Source organism: Haemaphysalis longicornis, unplaced genomic scaffold (assembly GCF_048455015.1).
Source record: "Haemaphysalis longicornis isolate Haplotype H1 unplaced genomic scaffold, Haemaphysalis longicornis Haplotype H1 scaffold_1, whole genome shotgun sequence".
NCBI lineage: Eukaryota > Metazoa > Arthropoda > Arachnida > Ixodida > Ixodidae > Haemaphysalis > Haemaphysalis longicornis.
This window is the reverse complement of record NW_027526203.1, coordinates 187223370-187249336: the sequence shown is the minus strand read 5'-3', so window position 1 is coordinate 187249336 and position 25967 is coordinate 187223370. Positions and strand designations below refer to the sequence as shown.

The 25967-nt window shown below is 48.1% G+C and overlaps 1 protein-coding gene across 1 annotated transcript in view; it reads left to right on the top strand.

The window, feature by feature from the left end:
• LOC144167622 (RYamide receptor-like) overlaps positions 1–25967 on the top strand; it is a 503725-nt gene that overhangs the window by 449578 nt on the left and 28180 nt on the right. The window contains exon 3 of the mRNA XM_077696822.1: positions 6071–6226. Coding sequence (XP_077552948.1) covers positions 6071–6226 — 156 coding nt within the window. The remainder of the gene's footprint in view (positions 1–6070; positions 6227–25967) is intronic.

The following is a 25967-nucleotide window of genomic DNA, read 5'->3' as shown; positions in this document are numbered from 1 at the left end:
CACATCCTGAAATCGTCATTAAGCCAGCAGACAAAGGAGGCGCAATAGTTGTCATGAATAAAATTGACTATATAAACGAAGCCCTGAGACAATTATCCGACAGCTCTTTTTATAAACGTGTCGATGCCGATCCCACAGAAGAATTTAATGCCACTATCAAGGAAACCCTTCAAACTCTGGCACAGGCTAATAAAGTAGCACCAGACGCAATAAAATCCCTTGTTCTACTCAGTCCGGTAGCAGGTAGATTCTATCTACTGCCAAAAATACATAAAAAAGATAATCCAGGTCGTCCGATCGTATCCGGAATTGGCACAGTGACAGAAAAACTATCCCTTTATGTAGACTCGCTTATAAACAATATCCCACCTAAGTTCCCTTCATTTGTAAAAGACACAAACCATTTTCTAAATGATATCATGGAACTCGACATTCCACCCGGTTCGCTGCTCGTGACTTTGGACGTAGCCTCATTGTACACTAATATACCTCACGATGATGGCATACGAGCTGTCGTTGAAACCTATGAAGCCTTCTGCGAATCAAGTCCGGTTGATGGTGACACACTGGCAACGTTGTTAAAACTGATTCTCGAGCTAAATAACTTTGAATTCGATAATGCACACTATATTCAGATAAATAGTACTTCAATGGGAACGAGGGTGGGACCAAGCTATGCTAATATTTTCATGTGTTCTCTCGAAACAGCATACCTGGATAAATGCGCTCTCAAGCCCTTCTATTATAAACGCTTCATAGACGACGTTTTTATAATTTGGCAACACGGCGAAAATGAACTTCTCTCCTTCATCTCTGGTTTTAACAACTGCCACTCCCGTATCTCCTTTTCGCACCAGTACTCGGTTGAAGTAATCAACTTTCTTGACGTCACAGTAACAGTTAAGGATGCGAAACTAAGTACAAATCTTTATAGAAAGCCCACAGACCGCCATCAGTACCTCCACTTCGAGAGCAGTCATGTAAAACATAATAAAACTAGTATACCTTACAGCCAAGCGGTTCGTTTTAAAAGGATATGCTCGCAAGAATCCGACTTCAATCAAAACTGCGCAGTACTCCGTGCCGCCCTGACTAGACAAAAATACCCAACGCAGATTATTGACGATGCAGTGACACGAGCAAGCATGCTTGATCGCAACGCACTTTTACTCGCGACGACACAGCCTCGCACTCAGCAAACCACTAATCTGGTACTCAGTTATTTATCATCAGCCCCTAAAGTAACATCAATTCTTAAGAAGCACCATAACATACTTATGCAAAGCCAGAGGCTCCAACGCATTTTTCAAGATCCGCCTCGCGTAGTCTATCGACGATCAGCGAACCTAAGCGATTCACTCCCTTCGTCTAAGACCACTCGCCCACCTTGCATTGGCTGCCAACCCTGCCAAAAACCGCGATGTCAAATTTGTCCCCAAATAACGACAACTGCCACAGCCAGCAGTAGAGCTTCCAATTTCACACTAAACATAAAAGGTAATTTTACTTGCGAAACCGAAAACGTGATTTATCTGCTCGAGTGTACCGAATGCCGGCTTCAGTATATTGGCCAGACCCGCACGTCTTTTAGACTTCGTTTTAGTAATCACAAGTCGCATATTAAGATCCTCCCGAACCTGCCGTTGTCCCAACATGTCAACGTAGTTGGTCATTCATTCAACAAAATAAAAGCAACAATTCTTGAATCCGGTTTCCGCTCACATCATGATAGGGAAGTCAGGGAATCGTATCTATTCACAAATTCAAATCTATGAAATCGGGTTTAAATGAAAGCGTTGGCGCGCTGGCTTTCTTGTCGCACTGATCGCGTCTGTGTAACCTTTTTACTGCCGTTTACGTAGATATGCTTGTGTTTGCATTGGCCCTCGTGTATATGGTTGCGCGCGTGCCACCAACTAAGCATTTCTATCATTTTTTCCGTGTTAGCTTCGGCATTAGCCTGACAAGTGATGCTATCTATACTGCTATCCTTACGACAGGTTGACTGTTCAGATGTTACTGTTTTATCTTTTTCTCTTTTTTGCCCGCTCTGCATTGTATATATTTTTGCTGACTCCGCTGTTAAGTAGAACTTTTGTTTTTCATCCACTGCCCTTTTCCTACACCCATTTCCCGCTACTCTATCTATCTTTTTTGCACAGTTGTCACTGTATCTCACCAGTGTAAGTGACCTGTTTTTTTTAAAATCCTGTTAGCCTTGATATGAAATCATTTGTTCATCAACTGTTGTCGTCCTGCCCAACACAACACGTGTCACCATGTTTACTGTGATTGGCTCCTGCTGCTTTATAAGCCAGTTCACTTGCAATTTGTTTTTATTCTGACGAAGGCTTCTCCGAAGCCGAAACGTTAATACATTTTCGTACGTTACCCTTTAGTCTTCTCTTTCACTGTATATATATATATATATATATATATATATATATATATATATATATATATATATATATATATATATTATATATATTCTAAATGAAAATGACTTTGATATGTTTGTCAGGAAGCCTGACAGTTCAATGCTTGCCGCCGAGCACAGGCACGCGTACACGTAGCTGTGACCGGGGTATTGCCGCCTTGTTTGCAAACAAGACGCAGCTGAAGGGTAGCCGGTAGGCTTGATGTTTTGATTCCGCTAAGAAGGTAGGGCGGAGAGGTATTATATTGCCACAGTCTGTATCGCATGTCTGCTTCATTTCGCGCAGTTGCACACATCGCGCCCATTACTCCGTAGTGCGAGGAGAGCGCGGTTATATAAAGTGTCCAACCCCGTAACATTAGGGGCCCTTCAGTAAAGCGCGAAGTACGATAACTTGACAGCAGCTAAGTAAAATGCCTAAATTGGTGGTAATTTGCGCCTGCAGATCGCTTGTGTCAAGCAAATTTCATTAATCTACCTTAATTCTGAATCGGAGCTTCTCAGTAAAGAGTTGCGAATGATGTGCGATCTGGTAACCGAAAAAATTCCGGGCCATATCCACTAACGTGAAACCTCAGGAGGGGGGAAGCATGCCGTATGCGCCGGTGTTTCCCACAGCAAAATCGCTGCTAATGGGCAATTTCGAACCCATTAAACGCCATTGTGGGGAGCAATCGCGCGCTTTCTGAGGTGGTGGCGCCCTTTCCTTCGTTGAACCGGATGTAAGTAATTAAATGAGATAGACTGGCAGTAAGTTGTCACACTCTGCAGCATGGTAAGAGGTATGCTTAACACGAGAAGACCTGGCGTTTTAAACCAATTTCAAGAAATATTTGAACAAATGTCTGTTAATAATGCAACAAAATCCTGATTATTTATGTATTTTAAATTAGTTTAAATCAAGTTAGTTTATTTTGAACTCGTTTTATACATAATTAGCTTGTTTATTGACCACGGTTTGACAACTTCGTGTATTATGACGACATGAGACGACGACGACAGGAGACACCACAGTCCGAGTCCCTAAAGTGCTTCGCCCCTAAAAAGTAGGTTTTTGCCTCATTGCCCCATTATCCAAGAAAAATTTTGTTTCACAATTTCAGGCTCCCCCCTATTTCTCTTCGCACCAGTTAGTGATTTTGATGTTAGTTCTGCTGCCTTTGACTTTGATCTAGATGCTTTGAAGAGCACCAAAACGCACCCGGACAGGGTGCCACGGCCCCATTATATTCCACAGGAAAAAAAACCTCCACAGAGGTGCAAACAAGACGCAGCTGAATGGTAGCCGGATAGGTGTGAAGCTTCAATTCCGCCAAGGCCTGAACACCTTTTATGCTGTGATAAGGCGATTCGTCTGATTTGATTAAAGGCACCATGCAACTAATGGGAGAGGCCTTTGGATTAATGGGAGAGGCATTTGCCCTGCAGTGGGCGTAGATAGGCTGATGATGATGATGATGATGATGACGACTGCGATGATGATGATGATGATGATGACCCTGCAACAGTTCCGATACACGCTTTCACTCTTACCTTTAGATCTTGAAGTGGTGTAAAAGCTACAGTTTTTGCCAGCACAGAGAGGCACTGCATGATTTGCTCGTTGCAGAAGATACGCCTTCTGTTTCTGATTTGCTTTTGTGGCTTTCTTTTTAAAGGAGCTATCGAATTCTTTTACTGCTGCGACTGAAATAAAGCCGGCCAATAGCAGCTACACCACTGTAATGACGCAATACCAGCGGTGGAAGAACGCCAAGACCGGGAAAGAGTAAAAATCTTTTCAGCAGGTTTTTCAGTTATCTTATAGAGCAGCAATGTTTGGCTGGGTTACTTGCGACACCCTAATCTAAGCATTGGACCTGTTGGTTGAATGCGCTTTCCAAGCATTTAAGACTTCCAAAAAAAGGTGAAAAAAGTGTTGGAGGGTCTCTTTAATCTATAAACTGATGTGGACGTACTCTTCAACAGGGTGCTTTGGTCTTGAACGCCAGCATAACTTTTAAATGTCTGGTGATGTGGAGTAACGGAAAGCGACCACCGAAGATCCAATGTTTCAGTCATAACTTTAAGTATAAAAGTTACAGACGCAATTTATTGCCCAGCTTGAAAATGGGAGATTTATTTTGTTACTGAACAATGAAGTCCAATTATTTATTGAAAATTCGGACATAAAATGAAATACAGATCACCGGTTATTTCTTTTACGCATACCCATGCACCCAATGACAAGCATCCTGCTTGGGTTTTTTTCTCCTTCTAGAGTCCCGAACAGTACTCCTTTTCTGAGATATAAGTGAAAGCAGTTAGTTAAGAACCCGAGTGAATTATCTGATGTTTTGCAAAAAGAACCATTTGTGCGTGTTTTGTGTGCGCCCGAGTGACATATTGGGTGGTTCAAGGCACGAATTATCCCCTCTTTTCTAGAATAGCCTTGCATGCTTGTGCGTGCTTTGTGCGTGATGTTTTGGTTCGTTCTCGTCTGTTAGGTCGACAGGGGTAGCCGAGAGGTTCACCTTATTGAATTCTCTGCATTCCGCCCCACTTGGAACTATATTTCACTGTTTCCTGCTTAGACTGGCTGGCTCTAGCCGCCAGAGCAGTTTTTATGGGGACCTTATACTGTACGAACCAAAACACCAGACTATAGACTGTAGGACTTCAGTGACAATCACGGACTCGTTTAGTGCTTCAGCGCTGAACATACCTGTCTGCTCTTTCTCCATTCTCTGCTTTCTCTTCTTTGCCAATTTTTTCTTTCCCACGCGCAGGATAGCAAACTAGGTTCTAGCCAGATTAACTTTCCTTCCTTCCTTCGTCATCCTTCCTTCCTTCATTCCTTCCTTGTACTCCTTTGGGAACGTATATCTTGGTACTACAAAGGGAAGCTCATATGCCAGTATTGATCACGAGGTCTTACTTTGTCGACGCCATTGAATATACCGGCCATAACGATGGCGAATTTGACTCGAAATAATTCTTTCTTAAGTGCCCATGAAGACGATTTAAACTTTCGGTTCATTAAAAAGACTAGTTTGTGTAAATAATAATGAGGCCAATTTTGGCGCTAACTTCACAAAATTATTCTCGATTGTAAGAAGAACAGAGGAAGCAGGGACAATTTAACAGCTACTTCCTCCCCAGCCCTCATGATGTCACAGCAACTTGTGTCTGCGATTCTGGCCGCTGATCAATACCGCCGTCAAGAAGCATGAGTCTGCGATCGTAGTCAAGCTACATTCTATCGCACCACCTGAATGGTAACGTGGGGCTAGCACGTATATAACCCGTGTCTTAGTATTAGCCCAGTGAGTCATTGCTCCGTCTTGAAAATCAAAACTGGAAAAGTTTTCTCTATTTCTTATTCTTTTTCGACGAAACGCCGTTTTATGGGAGGAGGGGAAGGCGGGGGGTCGGAATGTTGTACAATAAGTTATCGGAAGCTGGGTCTTCAAAATTAAACACGGTTGTGTCTTCTCTTTGTGTCCCTTTAAAGCCGCGACTCTGGTGCAGTCGGGAACGATTTAGCTCGGCTTCGCTACAAGGCAATGACATACCAGAGCGCCGTAATTGTGACTTTAAATTGTGATGTTAAATGGCACGACCCAATATGTTGCTCATTGCTTACCTCTCCAGGTATACACGGCAGCCATTTTCACGCTGACCTTCCTGACACCCATGCTGGCACTGACCTTCACCTACTCGTCGATTGGCTGGAAGATGTGGCGCCATACGTCTCCAGGCAACGCCGACGCCCAGAGGGATCAGCAGCAGCTTTCAGCCAAGATAAAGGTGAGTACTGTTTTGTCCACAGAAGAAATTTATGAACCAGTCAGGAGATTTTTGGCATATTTGGTGCATCTTCACAATTTTAGCATTAGGCCTACACGACATGTGTATAAGTCGTGGGGAAATTAGTCCGAGCATTGAAATGGCCTATCTACTATTCAACATGGCGTATTTTTTATTGTGAAACACAATTGCGAACTGTTTGATGACAAGAGGCTAGGGGAACCACAGCGGCCCCAAAGTCATACCAGCAGGTGCTATTTACAAAGCGTAGTAAGGGCAACTAAGCGTGTCAAATGGAGTGATTGTTGTTTACAATCTTTACTGTCCTTGGAGAGAAATTTGACGGCGCAAACGACCCTTGTACGTATATATCATGCTATCTCTGTCGCATCACAGTATCCTGCACTTCCAAGGTTCCATAATATGTAAGTCTACACGAGCTACCTTCGACAAAAATATTCGCGGAGAAAATATTTTTCATACAACAAACATTTTACCGCCGCTGCCGGAAGGAGACCAAAGAAAATTATGCTCCGTGCATTAAATCTTCGTATGTATATTGTTCTCGTATTTCCTACTTTACAATGCCATTTACATCCTGCGGATCAGATAATATTGCTCATGCGTTTAAAATATATCTCGAGTTCTAAAACTTTCATTTATTTGAAAATTTCTCTCGGGGTTTTATACGGGGATGTATACATACGCTGCTGGAGCTTAAAAAAGCACTCAATGTGCGTACGAGAAAACATTTTCTACTGCAACAAATCTAGGTGAAGTTTTAGTGATAGATATGTAAGTGTCAATGCTAGACATTTATCAAGAATATTTGATCGTCGGCAACGACAGAAAAATATATACATACACACAATGCTGCATTAAGAGAGAATCAGGATAGGAAATGAGGGGCTCGTTGAAATAAGACAGAAATAAGGGTTGGCATTCAAGAAAACCTCGGAATGCAAAGGGGAGGATGTGGTAGGTCATCGAAACAGATAAAGAATATGGAAAGAAAGAAAGAAAGTGGAGAAAAAATGCCTGCCGGGTGGCCATATTTTCGGCACTTTTTTTCTTTCTTTCCAAATTCTTTATCTGTTTCGATGACCTACCACATCCTCCCTTTTGACTGCCAACCCTTAGTTCTGTGTTATTTCTACGAGCCCCTCATTTCCTATTCTGACTCGCTATATATATATATATATATATATATATATATATATATATATATATATAGATATAGATATTTATATATCCTTCCGTTTGTAGAGAAAAAATTCCAGTCGGCCTAAAGCTCCCTCATTTAAGCAAAAAGGTATGCGGGGAGGTTTATGCCTGCTAATTTGTTTAACAAGACACTATGCTCGACACTGTCATAAGCTCTAATTAATCTAACGCCACTACGGCAGACACAATTTTTCTTTTTGATCTAACGGAATCCTCGCCCAGAAGTCTCCATGAGCGTTCCAAATGAGACATCCACGCCTAAAAGCGATCTGAGCAGGACTAAGTAATTTTAAGGGCAGGTAAAGGTAATCAATTAAAACTAAAGCCGTTGCACTCAATCTGAAAGCTGTCGAAAGTGCAGAGCAGTGATTCGCCAAAATGGGTGGTGGCGCCGTTATCGGCTCACTGCTACCTCCCAGCATGCTCCTTGCCGCCCTGTCTCACTCCTGCTATGCTATTAAAATTTCCTGCCTTCGCAGTGCCCGCGGGCCACCTGCCTGAAACTGCGCCAGCGGGAGTTCTGTTCCTTTTCCGCTTGCTTTAACTTGGTATGCTGGAGCCGTTTTGCGTCCTTTCGAACGCGCCATTTTTTTCTTGCGCGGTTGTGGCCTTTCTGCGGCATTTCGAACGCGCCATTTTTTTCTTTCGCGGCTGGAGCCTTTCTGCGGCATTTCGAACACACAATTTTTTTTTCTTGCGTGGTGGAGCTTTTCTGCGTCATTTCGAACGCACCAGTTATTTGCGCGGCCGCTTTTTTCGCTTACTATTGTAAACACCAACCCGACGAGCGTTCCTAACTGAATGAACGCGGGGGCTGACGGTTACATACGCAGATTTTGCCTGAAATGTACCTGCAGTTTTCTTTGCGCTAAACAACAGGGAGATGTATGACAAGCGTCAGCGGTTGGAAATCACCGAAATATTGTGCCGCGGAGAACTACAGTGCTTACTATATATATATATATATATATATATATATATATATATATATATATATATATATATATATATATTAATAATATAATATATTATAATAACATAATATATTATATAACATAATATATTATATATATATTATATATAATATAATATATATATATATATATATATATATATATATATATATATATATTGTTAGGATGTGATTTGGATAGGAGGCGTATTTGCAATGTTCACACAATCTGCGACGGTTGCATGCAGCAGCGCATAAGCGAACAGTTAGCCAGCTGGCCGATCAACCTTCTCCTCTTCTTTCTCGAACCGAACACCGTCCAGTGTTTCTCGTCGTCTTCGTCGTTTGCGTGTATTTGGAGCGTCACGTAACATGACCCCCCGGCGGCGAAAGCACCGTCCCGGTGTTGGCTAGGAGTCGCTATCGGCAGGCGTCCGGTAGGCCTTGAGGCGAGATACGTGAACGATGTCCGATGAAGGAGACGCTTGGGATGTGGAGGGCAGTAAAGGAGAAACTTCGTACGTGACATCCGTCACCTGCTGCAGCACCTGATAAGGTCCGGTGTAACGGGGCATCAACTTTGCGGAAAGGCCAACACGGCGAAGAGGCGTCCACAGGAGCACCAGAGAGCCAGGTGGAAAAGACACAGTGCGGTGCTTGTCGTCATAACGGGACTTTTGGGACACCTGGGAGTCACACAACCGCGCGCGAGCGACATTACGTGCCAGCGCAGCCCGCGTAATGGCGTCGTGGGTGTAGGCTGTCGGTGAAGAAGCGGGAGCAGGCAGTAAATTGTCCATTGGCAAAGCTGGTTCTCGGCCGTACAACAGATAGAACGGGGAGTAGCCGGTGGTATTATGGCACGAAGAGTTGTAAGCGAATGTTACGTATGGAAGCACGGCATCCCAGTCTTTGTGGTCAGACGAGACATACATGGCCAGCATTTCGGTGAGTGTTCGATTAAAGCGTTCGGTCAGACCATTTGTCTGGGGATGGTATGCTGTGGTCAACTTGTGTCGGGTGGAGCACGAGCGAAGCAGGTCGGCGACGACTTTGGAAAGAAAGGAACGACCACGGTCTGTGAGGAGTTCCCGCGGAGCGCCATGCTGCAAAATGACGATTTTCTAGGAGGAAATCGGCGACATCACTGGCACAGCTTGTTGACAGGGCACGGGTAATAGCATAGCGGGTCGCGTAGTCAGTAGCAACCGCAATCCACCTATTGCCGGACAGCGATGAAGGAAAAGGGCCAAGGAGGTCCAAGCCGACGCGAAAAAATGGTTCGGTCGGAATATCCACGGGCTGAAGGGGACCTGCAGGGAGCACTGACAATTTCTTGCGGCGCTGGCACAAATCGCAAGCATTGACGTATTGCTTGACCGTCTTATAAAGACCAGGCCAGAAGGATCGGTGGCGGGCGCGGGCATAAGTGCGCGCAACACCGAGATGGCCAGCCAAGGGGACGTCGTGAAGCTGTTGAAGGGCATCTACGCGCAAGTGTTCAGGTACCACAAGGAGGACGTCAGGTCCATCCGAGCGGTAGTTACGACGGTAGAGGACTCCCTCACGGAGGAGGAAAGCTCGTAGCGATGGGTCAGATGGGTCACATTGGTGGCGTTCAATTATTGCGCGCAATGAAGAGTCACGGCGTTGCTCTCCGCCCATCTGGAGGAAATCGGATATTGCCAAGAGGTGGGCATCGTCAGCGGTGTCAGCGGTGTCCGGCGTACCGACGGGGTAACGGGATAGACAGTCGGCGTCTTTGTGCAAATATCCAGACCTGTGAACGACGTTGAAGGTGTACTCTTGTAGTGGTAGTGCCCAACGTCCAAGCCGCCCGGTGGGGTCTTTTAAAGACGATAGCCAGCAGAGCGCATGGTGGTCTGTGACTACGGTGAAATCGCGACCATATAAGTACGGTCGAAATTTGCCGACAGCCCACACCAGCGCAAGGCACTCGCGTTCCGTGATGGAATAGTTGCGTTCTGCGGGGGACAAGAGCCGGCTCGCGAACGCAATCACCCGCTCGTGACCACACTGGACTTGGGCGAGCACAGCACCTATGCCATGGCCACTGGCGTCAGTGCGCACCTGCGTGGGAGCAGAAGGGTCAAAGTGGCCCAAGGTTGGTGAGCTGGTCAGAGTGTCAACGAGGCGAGAAAAGGCTGCGGCTTGCTCAGGGTCCCAAGCAAATGGAGTATCGTTCTTGAGAAGTTCGGTAAGGGGTTTGGCGATCTCGGCGAAATTTTGGACGAAGCGGCGGAAATAGGAACTCAAACCGACAAAACTGCGCACATCTGTTGGTGAGCGTGGAACGGGAAATTTTCGCACAGCTTCAATCTTGTCGGGGTCAGGTTGCACTCCTTTAGCATCGACCAAATGGCCGAGGATGGTGATTTTCCGCCGTCCAAACTTGCATTTGGAAGAGTTAAGTTGAAGTCCGGCTCGGCGAAAAACGGCCAGAACGTCCGACAGTCGCTGGAGGTGGGTCGCAAACGTTGGAGAAAAGACGATAAAGTCATCAAGATAGCAAAGGGAAGTCGACCATTTAAAGGCGTGGAGGAGAGAGTCCATCATTCGCTCGAACGTTGCTGGGGCATTACAAAGTCCGAATGGCATTACTTTGAATTGATAGAGTCCGTCCGGTGGGATAAAAGCCGTCTTTTCACGGTCCTTGTCATCGACAGTGACCTGCCAGTAGCCGGATCGGAGATCAATGGAAGAAAAGTACGTGGCACCATGAAGGCAATCGAGCGCATCGTCGATTCTTGGAAGGGGATAGACGTCCTTTTTTGTGGATTTGTTAAGGTGCCGGTAGTCCACGCAGAATCGCGAGGTTCCATCTTTCTTTTTAACCAGGACGACTGGTGACGGCCAAGGACTTGAGGACGGCTCAATGATGTCTCTATCAAGCATTTTGTCCACCTCTTTTTGGATAACAAGCCGCTCAGCGTGGGACACACGATACGACCGTTTGTGCACAGGGCTGGCGTCGCCGGTATTAATACGATGACGGACGATGGATGTCTGGCCCAAAGGACGATCACCGAAATCGAAGATGTCGCTGTATGACTCCAATACGCAACGCAGTTCTTGAGCTTGCGTTGGCGTTAGATCAGCTGCAATCATCTTCGAAAGTTCGGCATTCTCCCGCGGAGGAGTCGGGCTGGGTGTTTCAGCATCGATTGGAGGTTCGCCAAAGGTTGCTGCGGAAACTTCGTAATCACAAACTGGCGCCAGCGTGGCTAGTGTCATACTGTGCGGAAGAACCTGTGTACAGAAGCTGAAATTCAGGAAGGGCAACGTGACTTCGTTGTTGGTAACACTAACAACGGTATGAGGTAGGCTCACGCTGTGTGCAAGCAGCACATCAATAATTGGTGACACTACGTAATCACCGTCGAGAACTGGGGATCTGCACGACAGGGGAACATAAGTTATTGCCCTCGGTGCCAAGCGAATGTGCTTTTTGGAGGAAAGCCTCTCGTCGGGCGCGTCATCGGGTGCTGGCAAAATCGGCATCTCGAGGCGAAGGACACCGGTAGAGCAGTCAATGAGGGCGGCGTGCTCAGATAAAAAGTCAAGGCCAAGGATGAGGTCATGCGAGCAACGTCCAAGCACCGTGAACAAAACAGTCGTTTGACGACCAGCTACAGTCACACGAGCAGAGCACATTCCCATAACAACAGGTGTCCCTCCATCAGCGACTCTAACAAGATGTGATGTTGGTGGCGTCATAACTTTTCTTGAACAGCGGCGAAGATGAGCACTCATTACAGATAAATGCGCTCCTGTATCGATGAGGGCACTGACAGGAACGCCGTCAACTTCAACGTCCAGTAAATTGGTCCGGGTAGCCGGGGTCAAGACAGGATTTTCGGGCGTGGTCGGGAATGCAGCATCACCTCCGGGAGCTGCATTACCTAGTTTTCCGAAGGAGGTCGAGCGTAGTCGGTCGTCGGGGATGAGCGGCGAGGCTGTGGTGAGTGGGACTGGCGGCGTTGGGGCGACGGCGAATTGTTGAATCTGGTGGGGGGACAGTTAAAGTTGGTCGGGTTCAGTTCAGGACGGGAAGAGAAGCAGTTCTGGCGGTCATCGGAGTAGCCAAAGGGTTGTCGAGGACTGTAGTCGGAGTAACTGTTGCGGAAGAATGAGACCCGGCGGCTGTGACAGTACCGGGCTATGTGGCCAACTCTGGAGCAATGGAAACAAATTGGTTTATCGTCCGGGGTACGCCACTCAGCGGGGTTACGCCGTGGGGAGCGTGGAGGAGGACGTTCGTTGTGGGAAACGGGTGACCTGAACCCTTGTCCGACCGGAGAGCTAAGCGAGCACACAGGGTGAAGGCCCATGTTGGCTATTTGGTCGCGCACAACGGCCTGGATAACGGCAACGGTGTGGAGGTCGTTCCGATCGGGCATATATGGCACCGCAGTAGTAGGGGTCATAGCCTCCAGTTCTCGGCGCACGATTTTGGTTATATCCGACGACGATGGAACGGGATCTTGTAGGCAGGGAAGACGGGCTTGCAGGTTGCCATCTTCACACGAAGAGGTCGCTGCTGTGTGTGGAAGTCGCGCGAAGTTGTGGGCTATTCGGCGTCCTTTGGCCTCCCTCGAAGCGCCGACATTCCTTAATGATGGAATCTACTGTGGCACAGTCTTTGTACATAAGAAGGTGGAATGCATCGTCCGCAATGCCCTTCAGTATGTGTCCCACCTTGTCGGCCTCTGGCATTGTGCTGTCAGCCTTGGAGCACAGGGCCAAAACGTCCTGGATGTATGCGACGTATGATTCAGTCGACGTCTGGGCACGCGATGCCAGCTCCTTGCGGGCAGCAACCTGGCGACCAAGAGGCTTTCCGAACACTTCTCGCAGCTTCGTTTTGAAGATTTCCCAGCTGGTCAACTCGGTCTCGTCCGTCTCAAACCACTTGCGCGCAGGACTCTCCTCTTTCAGATAAAAGATGACATTCGCGAGCATGATGGTGGGATCCCACCTGTTGTGAGCGCTAACACGCTCGAAGAGGCTGAGCCAGTCGTCCACATCAGTGTCGTCCGCCCCGGTGAATACTCCAGGCTCTCGGGGATGAGACACGATGACGAGGGGGGTTGTCGACGCGGTCGCTCCATCACCAGGCCTTGTTACGCGAGGAACGGAGCGTCCACTCGTAAGCTCCGTGGTGGGTGGAGTACGCCCGATCGAGCGGTACGGGATGAGGTGGTGATACCAACTCCGCAACCTCCACCACAATGTTAGGATGTGATTTGGATAGGAGGCGTATTTGAGATGTTCACACAATCTGCGACGGTTGCATGCAGCAGCGCATAAACGAACAGTTAGCAAGCTGGTTGGTTGGTTGGTTGGATCCGGAACGAGAATGGCGCGTACCCACTCTGGGGGATTGGCCAAGTCTTATTGTGATTTCACTGCTAAAGAAGCTTAGTAATTAGTTTCAAACGAAGGGAAAATATCAACCTTCTCCTCTTCTTTCTCGAACCGAACACCGTCCAGTGTCTCTCGTCGTCTTCGTCGTTTGCGTGTACTTGGAGCGTCACGTAACAATATATATACTGAGGTTCCAAAAAAACCCAAAAATCTCCCGCGATTTACGGGACGTTTGTAATATTCCGAACGTTGGATTGGGAACAGGTGAGAGTAAGGGGTAATGGAGAATACCTCAGTAAACTCAGATTTACTAATGACGTCACGGTGGAGGCGGTGCCCTCACGCACCACCCTGAGTTCGTACGATTTTTTTCCCAAAGCTTTCATTCCTGATGAAGACGAGTCTCAGGTCGAAACGTTGGAAATAAAGTCACCGAAGAGGGTACTTTTACTTTGTGCGTATTTATCTGCAGCAACTAAGCACTCTACTTCTCGATCTTCGGTGACTTTATTCCCAACGTTTCGACCGGAGACTCATCTTCATCAGGAATGAAAGCTTTGGGAAAAAAAATCGCACCAACTCAGGGTTGTGCGTGGGGGCACCGCCTCCACCGTGACGTCATTAGAAAATCTGAGTTTACTGAGGTATTCTCCATTACCCCTTACTTCCACATGTTCCCAATCCAACGTTCGGAATATTACTGGCGTGCCGTAAATCGCGGGAGATTGTTGGGTTTTTTTGGAACCTCAGTTTATTCGCTTTTTTTTAGTACTGCTCAAAGCAATACATCATGAAGAACACATAGAGGGAGTGTAGAAGGTTGGCTGGATGCCGCTTACATTTTAATTTTTTCATTCGAAACGTTACTACCGTAGTTGAAGCTTGCGAGCGTCTTCACAATTTTAGCATCAGGTAGCACGACACGTGTATAATTCGTGGGGAAATTAGTCCGAGCATTGAAATGGCAGATCTACTATCCTGTTGGAGAGAACGCTACGTGTCTGGCGTTTCTATTCAACATGAGCGAGGAACCGTTTTCGCAAAAGAGATTCAAATTAAGCTTCGTAATTAGTACGCCACGTGCGTGCTGTGCAGCGTCGTTCTTCCCTGTGGGTCTGATTTTCTGCTCTCTTTTAGAAAATTGCGGAGATTTGCACACGCGCATGGAGAAGCTAACATCAGTAGTTCTGCAGTAACACGTACTCTTTTTACCTTCCCCCAAGCGAGACAGAATGATCGAAATGTCGACTGCTTCATTTTTAGTGCATTAAAAGTGGGAGAGATACTGCCACAGCCCTTGCTAGGCAGAAACCGCCGCGCCAATGTTCGACATGGCAGAGGTTGCACCTGCCCCATGTCGAGCAATTCAACACCGTTGATGTAGTGCTGCTACCGGCAACGGAATTTACAAAACCAGCTGCCATTACCGAGGAAGCCTACTGGCAGCGAATATCTACTAGTACGCGTAAGAACAAATAGTTGTGAAAAAAAACTCCAATGTCGTCAGCAGACACGATGCAGCGTTTACAGTAAATTGAAAGGAAAACTAACAGGGTGTGCCTTTGTGTACCAAGTAGCACTATAACAACGCAAGGGCAGCGCAAAGCTTTAAAGGCATTATTGCGCGCAGTAGTGGTAATTTTAATGTGATTATCACCTGGCTTATGCTGTTTCCGATAGCATACATACTTTGAGCGGGCACTTAGTTTCACGTAGATGCAAACTTCACGTATTCAACGCGGCCGGAGTTTGTACCCAGGAACAATCTTGAAAGCGCAATCATGATTGTGTAAGCATGCGTCGATATAACTTCGTACCCTGAAATGGGCGGATGTGATGACCATTATAACGCAAGTAAACGCGTGAGCCAATTTGTACTCGAGGTCTCTATGTTTCGTTATCATTCAGGCTGGGATGAATTTCGAACTGCTTACGTTTTCCGCTTGGAGTGTTTTATTCGTTACTCCTACTATTCATTTCTGCAGCCCTCTGATACAGTGAAACCGGTCGTAGCCGGTGGTGCTGTTTCGAAACTGTCGACATAGATGAACTATCACCAGTAGCTATAGTCGGCACTATCAAAGGTATTCAATGTTATAAAAAATGCGATTATGATGTATTGCCATTTGGGTCTTTAATTAAAATAAAGTATACAATGGCGCGTTCTTGTCTCCTTACCAGGACTTATTTGATGTTTCTTAAAACCTGATGAGCCCAAAAGGTCAGCTCATGCGTGAAGTCAAGCCCTACAGCTTGCGCAAACGTTATAAAAAAATAGGATTGCCTGTACTGGGGCACATCGACATTACCTCTGATTATGCAGCCTACTATGATATATCCACCTCGGCGGGGGGGGGGGGGGGGGGGGGGGGCAGGATTGGGGAAGGGCAGCTGTGAGGATTGCCATAACCGTCTATTTTTATTTTAGAAGTGCGGCAGTACTAAGTTGTCATTACGTTAAGCAATTGATTGCATATGAGGTTTAGCGAGCTGACGCTGCACAGGCGATGAAGCGCGCCGTAATGGAGGGCTCCGGATTTATTTTAACCACCTGGGATCTTTAACCTGCGCCGGAATTTTGAACAAACGGGGGTTTTCGGTTTTCGCCTCCACCAGAACGTTAAGCAATTAGTAGAATCGCTAACTATTACCGTACCGTGATATAACATACAATGACAGCGGTTTTCATAGAGCTTTCTGAATACAATTAATTATCCTCCCAAAAAAATTTCGCGTCTCGTATTTCACGAAAATGTAGTTTTTAAAAAATTGAACTTCGGCCTTTGCCGTGTGCCCGTATCTAGGGGCTGGCTAGAGACATACTACCCTCTAGAAGTACTAAGAATGAATTATTGAAGTCATTTTTCGTCAGGCGGCCGTGTGGGTGAGTAAAACGTCATCTGCAAAAGTCCGCTAAGGACCTTTCGAGCTCCTACCTCAGTTCAAACTGAAATAACTTTTCCTATTCCAGCCCCAACGTCACTATTGAAGTCCAAGTTACCAGCTGACTGCCCAATGCAACCTGTGCTGCTAATGCAACGGGTTTTGCTTCCGTGTTCCTAAAGTACAATATTGCGGACGCCGCGTCAGCTCTGCATTGGTTAAGAGCAGCAGCCGCTGTCGCTAGATATAATGTACGGATTTACTCCTCAGTACCTTAAGGAGAGCGGAAGACATACAAAGAGAGGAAACAAAGAAGACACATACGTACGCAAAATCAAAGCGAAAATAATGCCTTTGAATGAGGGGGAACTGGCTGGATCGGAAATCATCGCTAGACGATGAATGCGGCGGTTATAAAAGCAAATGTGCGTGTTCTGGAGTGCCCTATTGTTCACACAGACAGCACTCCTCTAGATGCAACGGTAAGTCTCCCGGCTAGCGAAACATTCGTGTTGATAGCTGCGTTATATCCCAGAGTGGTTACCCACACCACGGAAAGAGTACGCCGTTCTCCGCGCTACCGTAAGCGATCCGTGAATAAGCCAAGGGGACAAAAGGGCACGGAGTGATAAGCACCTCAGGTTGCCAGCAGGACGCCTCTATCCTTTAGGGCGGGTGCCACCCGGACAGGGCACAGGAAGCAAGCATCGCGGCGACGCACTCAGAAGTCAATTCCAGACGCGACCTCGGGGAACCGCAGCTGCTTCTTGACAACAGGGAGCGAAGACAAGTGCAAAGCGATACTATGCACCTTCCTAAGCCGCACACCCCGGGGCTAAATCAATTCCATCTAGGAGGTGTTGGGCATGGCTGAAGGTCACATAAAGCCTACGAGGCGCTGGATAAGAAGACTGAGAAAAAAGTTGCAAGTGACATGCACATTTAGGTCTTAAGACTTACGACTCGAAAGCGTTTCTTCGGCATGGGGGGAGCATTTCGGATTGGAGTTCCTGCATTTACCTATTATGCGTTCCAAGAACTGCGGTTTAGCAATAACAGCTAGAGGAGGAGCAAGTATTTGTAACAGTAGAGCTCCTTAAGCCTAGCCTTATGCGTACGCAGCACTAAAACCTCGCGGAGTCAGGACGTCACCTCGGGTTTCCCAGCCACCCCTGGCGCAGCTGTGCATAGCATCGCGCTCGCTTCGCTAGCCATGGCTCTGCCGAGCCTCATCGGTCCCCGTCAAGCCGTGGTGTTACTGCGCAGCACATGGTATAAAGGCTCGTGTACTCGTCCAGGCTTGCGCGTGGGCTTGCGTCACGTGAGGAGCACGCAAAATAAAATACCAAGAAAAAGTGAAGGAACATCACACTAACGCGTAAGACTCGAAGGTAGCGAAGCTGGACGCAACAGTAGCGTGTTTCCTCTTTCCCCCTCACGGACGGCGTTAAGAGTCGCTGCCGTACGAGCGACCACAGCTGGATGTAATTCCTACTCCATCGCACACGACACTGCGAGCAGGTTGCATTCCTTTGTCACGTGCACTTAACGCTGCGGCGGCGGCATCCTCGCCTTCCTCCAGCAGGTGGCGGAACGGGGCCCGCGCGCTTCTCCATTAATTCATCCTTGCCTATTCTCCCAACGTCGGGCGGTGCTTCAATCTGGGCGTTTGCCGAAGGGGGTGTGGTTACACCTAGCTCTCAAGGTCAAAACTGGTCCCCCCCACGAAGACTGTCCGACGTAGTTTACTGCATCTTTCGCTACAAGAATCGCAGGTCACACCTACTTTGACGCCATAGCGTTACTTCGGCGTGAAGGGAGCACTTTAGATGAGAGTTTGTGTGCATTTACCATTTATGCTTTCCAAGAACTGCAGTTCAGCGACCTGAGCTATTATAGCAGCAACAATATTTAATCACTGCGGTAAAGGGAGGGCATTTATGCTTTTGTGGCGCCATTTATGCTTTTGTGGCTTAAGATTTGGGCGTGAAATGCGGCGGATGCGGCGTGCTTGCCAATTTGAGCAAGAAGGTCACAGTGTTAGTGTCTGAAAGTAATATTCTGTAGCGCCGTGACCTGGCTGAACGTTTTTTTAATATAAAACAGTCCCTTCGAGAGACCTTTATTGATAAAGATTTAAAGGGACACTGCAGTGAATTTGTCAAGCTCCCCGTTTTGCTTGCACTGAGAAGACTGGCTCAAATTACCACACTTTTCATCGTTTATCCGGTTGATAAGTCGGTAATTATTTCATAAAACAGGACAGAAGAAAAACTACCACGCGCGGTTTGTGGCGGCCGCACCAACTAAGGGCTGTGACGACAGGAGGAGAAGCGCCTTGATTGGACGATGTCCAAGGTTAGCAGTCAAACAAGTTTCGGTTTCGGTTCTGTAAAACAACACGCTTGACATCCGAAAGCGTCGTTGGATGGGCATTCTTCATATCTCAGTAAGCGTCGTACTACGCTTCTGGCATGTTTTTGGCTGTAAAATGCCTATCATAAGCCTCCCAGGACGGCTTGGAATCGTAGCAATCCCTATCCGAGGCCTACGCAGTGGATAAACGCCCTCCGCGTCACCGCAGACGCTCAAATTCCATGCGCTTTTCCCGCATATTGGGAGCTTGCGTCACTCATGCCTGTACCGTAAAAAGGGTGTTTGCACCAGGCCAAGGGTCTGCTGATTCTGGCCTGCGCCCACTACTCACAAGTAGTCGGTGCTTGCGGCAACAGCACGCAAACGAGACCTCGCTAGCGGGTCAGTGTCAGTCTGCGCGCATTCTGCGAACTTGCTCATGAAGCAGTGAACGTTACGGCCCAAAAATCGTGAAGTCAGTTTTGAAAACATCGGCCGTAAACGAAAAAATCAACTTGCAAAAAAAATCTATTTACCCTCGGGGATTCGAATAGGGCGACTTGCAAAACAATTATCCCAGCGCTTTAGTCCACTCAGCCAAAAGCGAGCGTTGCTGAGAGTGGATATACATATAAGGTATATAACATATAACCGGTTTACACTTTTATTTAGTTTTAGCATTTCAAGTACCTTAGGTGACTATTTGTTGTATATAGCGCGCGTGCAGTAAGCGTCCCCCAAACTTCCAAAATATCTCACGTCTAGCAATAGCATTTCTTAGACGGAAAGGCGTTCGCAGGTGTGTGGTCGTGCTGCTGACCGCTGTGCTTCTTCGCCCAGCACAAAAAAAGTGCTTCCTGCTCCCTAGTTTTGCGCTGTACGGTAAAAGTTTCAGTTGATTTTATTTTCTTAGTACCTATATTAACTTCGCTGACTCTTCTCCCGCCTTTAAGTGGCCTTAGATTTTCCTACTAGTGTAGCAGTCAGCGAAGCGTGGCATGTGCACTTGTGCAGCGTTAATATGGAGATACCCGGACTTGGAGCTTCATGCAGTGTACAAACTATAAAAGTAAAGAAAGGCGCATTCTTCCATTCACAAACGTGTTGTGGCTTAGTTTCAACTGAGCGAGCGAATTGCGACGACCCGTTGGCGGCCGGCGGACTAAACGCTGGGCCGACTGACTGTCGGAATATCGGCGAGCCGTGCAGAAGCGCAGCCAATTGCCAGCTCATCTCCTCCTGACGTCACACAAAAACGCCACAGAAAATGGGCGAGGGTGCAGAGAGGAGGACAGCATTTTCGTATTGATTTTTATACTAAATAAATTCGTGTATCCGTGCTCAGAGTGGTCGAAACATGTCCTATGGACTCCAGACTAGAATTTGCGCTAGTAATCCCGCAATGTTTACAAACCACTTCAGTGTCCCTTTAATGGAAGTTTGGGGAAAAGTGCATAAACAGAAGATGGACCCCAAGAGGGAAACCTAAACTCTAGGACTCCATCATCGGCTGACTCGGATACTGAGGTAACAAACTGGCTAGGACAGCCGCTTATATGTCGATGTAAGTGTAATGTGCAATGTTAGAGTTGTTTACGCCTGAGAATATCGTTCAATATGATCAGGTTGCATCAAGAGAGTCGATTTTGCATGTATTCAGCACTGTTTGATGTTAACGTCACACGTTACTTATTTAACACGTTCGCCCATGCTGACTTGACGATATATGTGTTGGTTTGTCCGGTGCACAGAGTTTCCGATTATTCAGCTTTGAGGACCCCGTGCGGCACAGGAAAGGATGGTGTTCCTTAGTGCAGGATGAGGAGACGTTCGCAATATTTTTCGTGGAGAGAGGTGTGACAGTGGTTGTCAAAAGGGAGCATGGTATGTGAGTTTTCTTGAATTGCTGTCATCGGCACCGTCCTTACTTCGAAACCGTTTTTTCCGGGTGTTGACGTGAGGAGAGCTCTCGTCATTGTGGATTTAAAATCCTTCTCAAGCGTTTAGGTACTACGCCTGCATTGAAGAGACTGATGGCCTTTTGAGCGTGTGTAACGATGTTTAGGCATCTATGTGGTAGTTTGGCTAAGCGGATCGCGAAGAGGGTTCCGCTTTTCCGTTCCTGTGTCCATCCACTACGACAATTGTTGCTTTCGTCCTTTCGGACGTTGCGGCGCCGGCGTAGACTGTGTTGTCATAGTTTTGGAGCTTACCTCGACGGAATTTTGTCTTATTTGTTTAGGTTTGCGTCTAGGTTCTTGGGTCATCCCCAGGATTGAGGGACACGCGCCGCCGAAACACGATTGCGCTCTCTCGTGGTGCTTCTTTCGTCCGAGGCTTAACTGTATGACGCGAAAAACAAACGGTCGCCGTTTGATAACGGAGGAAAATAGTACAAGCAATTCCGTGATATATGTAGCATGCCTCTAACGGCACGCTGTGGCGAAATGTTAGGTTCTAACAAGTAACTTACGAGGTTCCCACTGCGCCTTCACTTTCAAAGCAAAGCTTTTTACCTCTACCCCCAAGGGTTCTTTCCCGATCTTTGGTTTCAACAGAAAACTCCCGTGAACAAATAAAAGAATTTACTGGCACCGCTAGGAATCGAACCGGGAACTAGTAGACTGAAAAAGCGAGAGCCCTTTGTCTTATTGATTTAGCTGCGAGACCACGCGGAGACGGGGAGGACAGGTAGTGCACTCACCGAGCACATCTACCTGTTTACCCCTGCATTCTCGCTGAATGCCACGTGATAGTGTCGCGTGACCGCTCGCGTCGCTGTGCGCTCCGCCTACTGCACGTCAAGCGGATCTGTGCGTGCCTTGCGCGTGTTCTAGGAGTTCCGAAAATTAAAGGAAGCTCACACCAACGTATGACATCTTACATCTAGTACGCCAATGTGCTAAAGCGTGTGGCCTCCAGTGTTCACGTAACAAACCACAGCTCCTTATCGTATCCTTGCAGCGCCTCAAACACACCATCAATCAAACCACACACAAGATCAGACGAGTTGCCACCAAGAAGCGAGGCTTCAAGGAATCCGATACGTTTCGATTACTTCAAGCTTTTGTCCTCTCGAGAATCACTTACGTCAACCCCCTGTCTTCTCCATAGCAAGGAGCGCATAAAGATACTTTATATAATGATTAGAAAGGTGGTTGAGGAGGCCATTGCTCTTTCCATGAGTGCGTCCACAGAGAGGCCGCGTAGCACGGGGCTTCACAACACTGTGGAAGAGATGACCGAGGGCAACCTTTCTAACCAGAAGCTCCGAATGAGCAGAACCGCGGCATGTCGCCTCATCATTCACCAGATTGGCTGAGCAGCACAGAATGTCACTCTGCTTGATGTACTCCCCGGACTCATGGCTACAAGAAGTAAGATGCTCCCTTTGTTTAGAAATATAAACCCCTCACAGGACGAGGGTCGCCGACAAGCACGGGCTAAAGTGCTCAACACTATCCTCGGTTGGGATCATGCAGATATCTACACAGGCGCAATATTCCAACATCGAGAGCAACAGTACGCCATAATCGTGGTTACCTCCAGAACCAACCTCCTTGCGTGTGCCTCTCTCAAGACCCAAGACATGACGGCAGCTGAAGAGGCATCCATTGCCTTGGCTCTCACTCAATCAGGGGTTCAGAAGGTCGTCACAGATTCCCAACAAGCCTACCCGAATTACCAACCTGGTTGGGTGTCCAGAACTGATAGCGTGTGCTGAAAACGCAATCCCTAAACGGTTCCATTCAGCTCATCTGAACACCCGCTCAAGCTTCCCTGGAGGGCAACGAATACGCCCACCCACAAGCCTGCGCGTTTGCCCCGTTCTATGAAGCTGCACGAGGACATTCACCCGCTTGTCTCGTTCAGGGACATAACCCAGCATTATTGCCTTAAGAGACAGACCCTAGCTTCGCCTTACCCTGACCTTTCCAGAGAACAACAAACTACCCTACGGCTCATACAATCTGGTCCTTCCCACACCCGACGCGTTTTCACTTAAATCACACAAATCGCTACGACGCTGAGTGTACATTTTGCTCAGAAGTAGGAACACACCGCCACATAGTCGGGGTGTGGCCCTTATCTCTGAGCACCCTCCTTTGTTTCAGTCAACTACAGAAGAGCAATGGGAGATGCTGCTGTCCAGCCCCTGTCTGCCTACTTTTGGGAATGACCATCCCAGGGCGGTCGCCAAGGTTGTGACTCACATCCAGCTCGTCACCGACGTTTGGAATCGGCCATCCCGACGCTGTAACCGCTGTTGGGACTGGGCCCTCTAACCGCTGCCCCCAACTGTTGCGACTGGCCATCCGAACGCAGTCAGAGGTGAAGCGTCGTTGCCTTGCTCCGTCCGCTAGCGACGCGACGCAGAGCAGAGCGATGAAATCCTCGAGCCGACGAAAACTTGAAGTAACATTTATATACAGTATGTACAGGGTAAGCAAACTTTACATGACTCGCACAAAGGCGACAGCACCCTTTCACTCCGTGCCTCCAAAAGTGCCGCTGGAGAGAAGCCGCCGAGGAATGCCGACGATGAGAGCCTCCGGGCTTCTTTTATACCCCGGGAAGTTCGTTGGGGCCCCGAGAAGTTCAAATAGCTCCAATCAGGGCTCTCGCTGCCTGAAGTTTGAATTCCGACGAATGGTAGCCAGGCGGTGAGTCAGCGGCGCCGCCAATGGGGAAAGGGAGGGCGATACCCCCACCATCTCCGTGACCTCGCCTCCAGGCGTAGCGACATGCCCTTATTTGGTCGTTCTGAGATGCGGGATTCGGCCGCGCCGCAGCTTTGAAAGGGAGAGGCGTGACTCAGCCTCGCTGTTGGGGCGTCGCCTCGTGCAACGCATTTGGGCCAGGCGCTCTGGCACAACAGCACCCCCGCCGCCAGACAATGCGCCGTGAGGACGAGCTGCCTCCACGTGGCTCGGATTCTGGGCGCGCTCGTTCGCCAGGCTCATCCAGGTACATCTCCAGTGCCCCAGGAAAAGGGCGGCTCCACCAAGTTCCTCTCCATGAACAGATAGCGCCTGCCAGGTCCGGATCACAGGTACCTCGCCGTGCTGCCCAGGTGTCTCGACCAGCTTCGTCCTGCTCTTCCGGTTTGTCCTCAGCACCGGTTGCTCATCGTTCTGGAGCTTGCAAAGAACCGACCGGCAACAGGCAACACCCAGCGCAAGCAAGCACCCTCTGTCCTCTGTCAGAACACCAGACTCTAAAACGTGACAAACTCTCCTAGCTAAGTGTCTCTCCCAAATTTGGACCCTCTACACCAAGAGGCCCATGCGGGACGTAAAACACTTAAAAGAAGAACTCACACTAAGTGTCAAACATAACACGCGACAATAAATGATAAGTAAGGTCGATTACTTGAAATCACGTGGTGCTGAAATAATCAACTAAGGCAGCAAATGAGGGCAATGATTTTGCTCCCATCTACCTGCTAAGATAAAAGCTACTCACGAAGAAACGATACGAAAGACACGGGGAGGACGAAGGCTGCCCTACTTAGAACGCCCGGCTTAGTGCATCTGTGTTAGCGTTACCGGCTACATAGCACGCAAACTTCTGCACTGCCCATACGATGCAGCCACATTCCTTTTCGGATGTACTGTAAGCCTCTTTCCTGCAAGTTAGCTTGCGGCTGAAGTACAAAACTGGTCGTTCGCATCCTCTTGGCATAGTAAAGCTTCCATGCCACGATCGCTCGATCACACTGAATAACAAACCTTTCGAGAAGTCGGGGACCGTTAGAATTGGCTCCTCGCTCAAGGCTCGTTTCAGCGCTTAAAACGCGTCCTCCTACTTTGTGCCCCATTCTAACCTCACTGGCTCAGTCTTTCTGAAAGTGTCAGTCAAAGGACTAGCCAGTGCTGAGTAATCTCTCACATAATGCTGGTAATTTCCAGCCAAACCCGAAAGTCGGTATCTTTGACTTAGTAGTTGGTCGGCCATAGTTTACGACTGCGGCCACTTTGATTTCCGACGGTCTGCGACGGCCGCGCTACCACCGCCACATGCGCTAGATACGTCACTTCGGCCTATCCTATGTGACACTTCGACTGTTTGATTGGTAGGCCTGCTTCTCTGAGCCTGCTCAGCACGACTCGTAAGTGCTCTACTCGCTCCTAGCCGTGCGCTAGAAAAGCTGGCGACATTGTCGAGATAAGGAGCGCGTACTCTGACAGACCACGAAACACCGATCCATTATTTCCGAGAAGCAATACGGCGGCGCGCCTTTGAGACCGAAGCTGAACATGGCGGGATGGACTGTGCGAAGCGGAAAACGAAGAACGCAGCCTTACAACTCGCTCTTCCCCACAGGCTGGTTTCGTCATTCGAAACGCGTTCTTTCCCCGGTCATATATAGGCCTCCTGCGCTGCCCAGGGGGCGCTGCGCAAGCGGCTTCCGGGCAGTACTTCCGGGTAGTACAAACCTGCGCGGGTCCCATAGGATCCCGTGTTGACAGAAGCAAAATGAGCTCGACGCTCCCGATTATTTTGCGACGTGGTCACCAGCTCATCCCCGACGCGTCCGATCTATTTCGGCGATCAACTTGGCATTAGGGGAAAAAGCTTTGCAGCGCTAAACACGTTTACAGCTCCAACGAAAGTGCCGGGACCGTGACGGCGTCTGCTACTCGCGGGTTCACCGATCGATGGTCGTACGAAGTGAAATTTTAAGTACAATTTCTAGTTTAAACTAATACGCTAGGTGACAAAGACCTGTCAAAAACAGCAGATCAAAACAGAAGAGGGATGCAATCGGCTATGATCGCGCTTTAAAAAGCCAGCGAGTCCAGCGGACCGCAGGCTCGCCTGCTGCGGTGCGCCGCTCTTTTGCGTACCTACACACTATGCGTGCACTTTCATTAAACGGTGCGCATTTGCGCCGCCGTTACGAATACATGGTGCAGCGTTAGCTTGCCGTTTTGT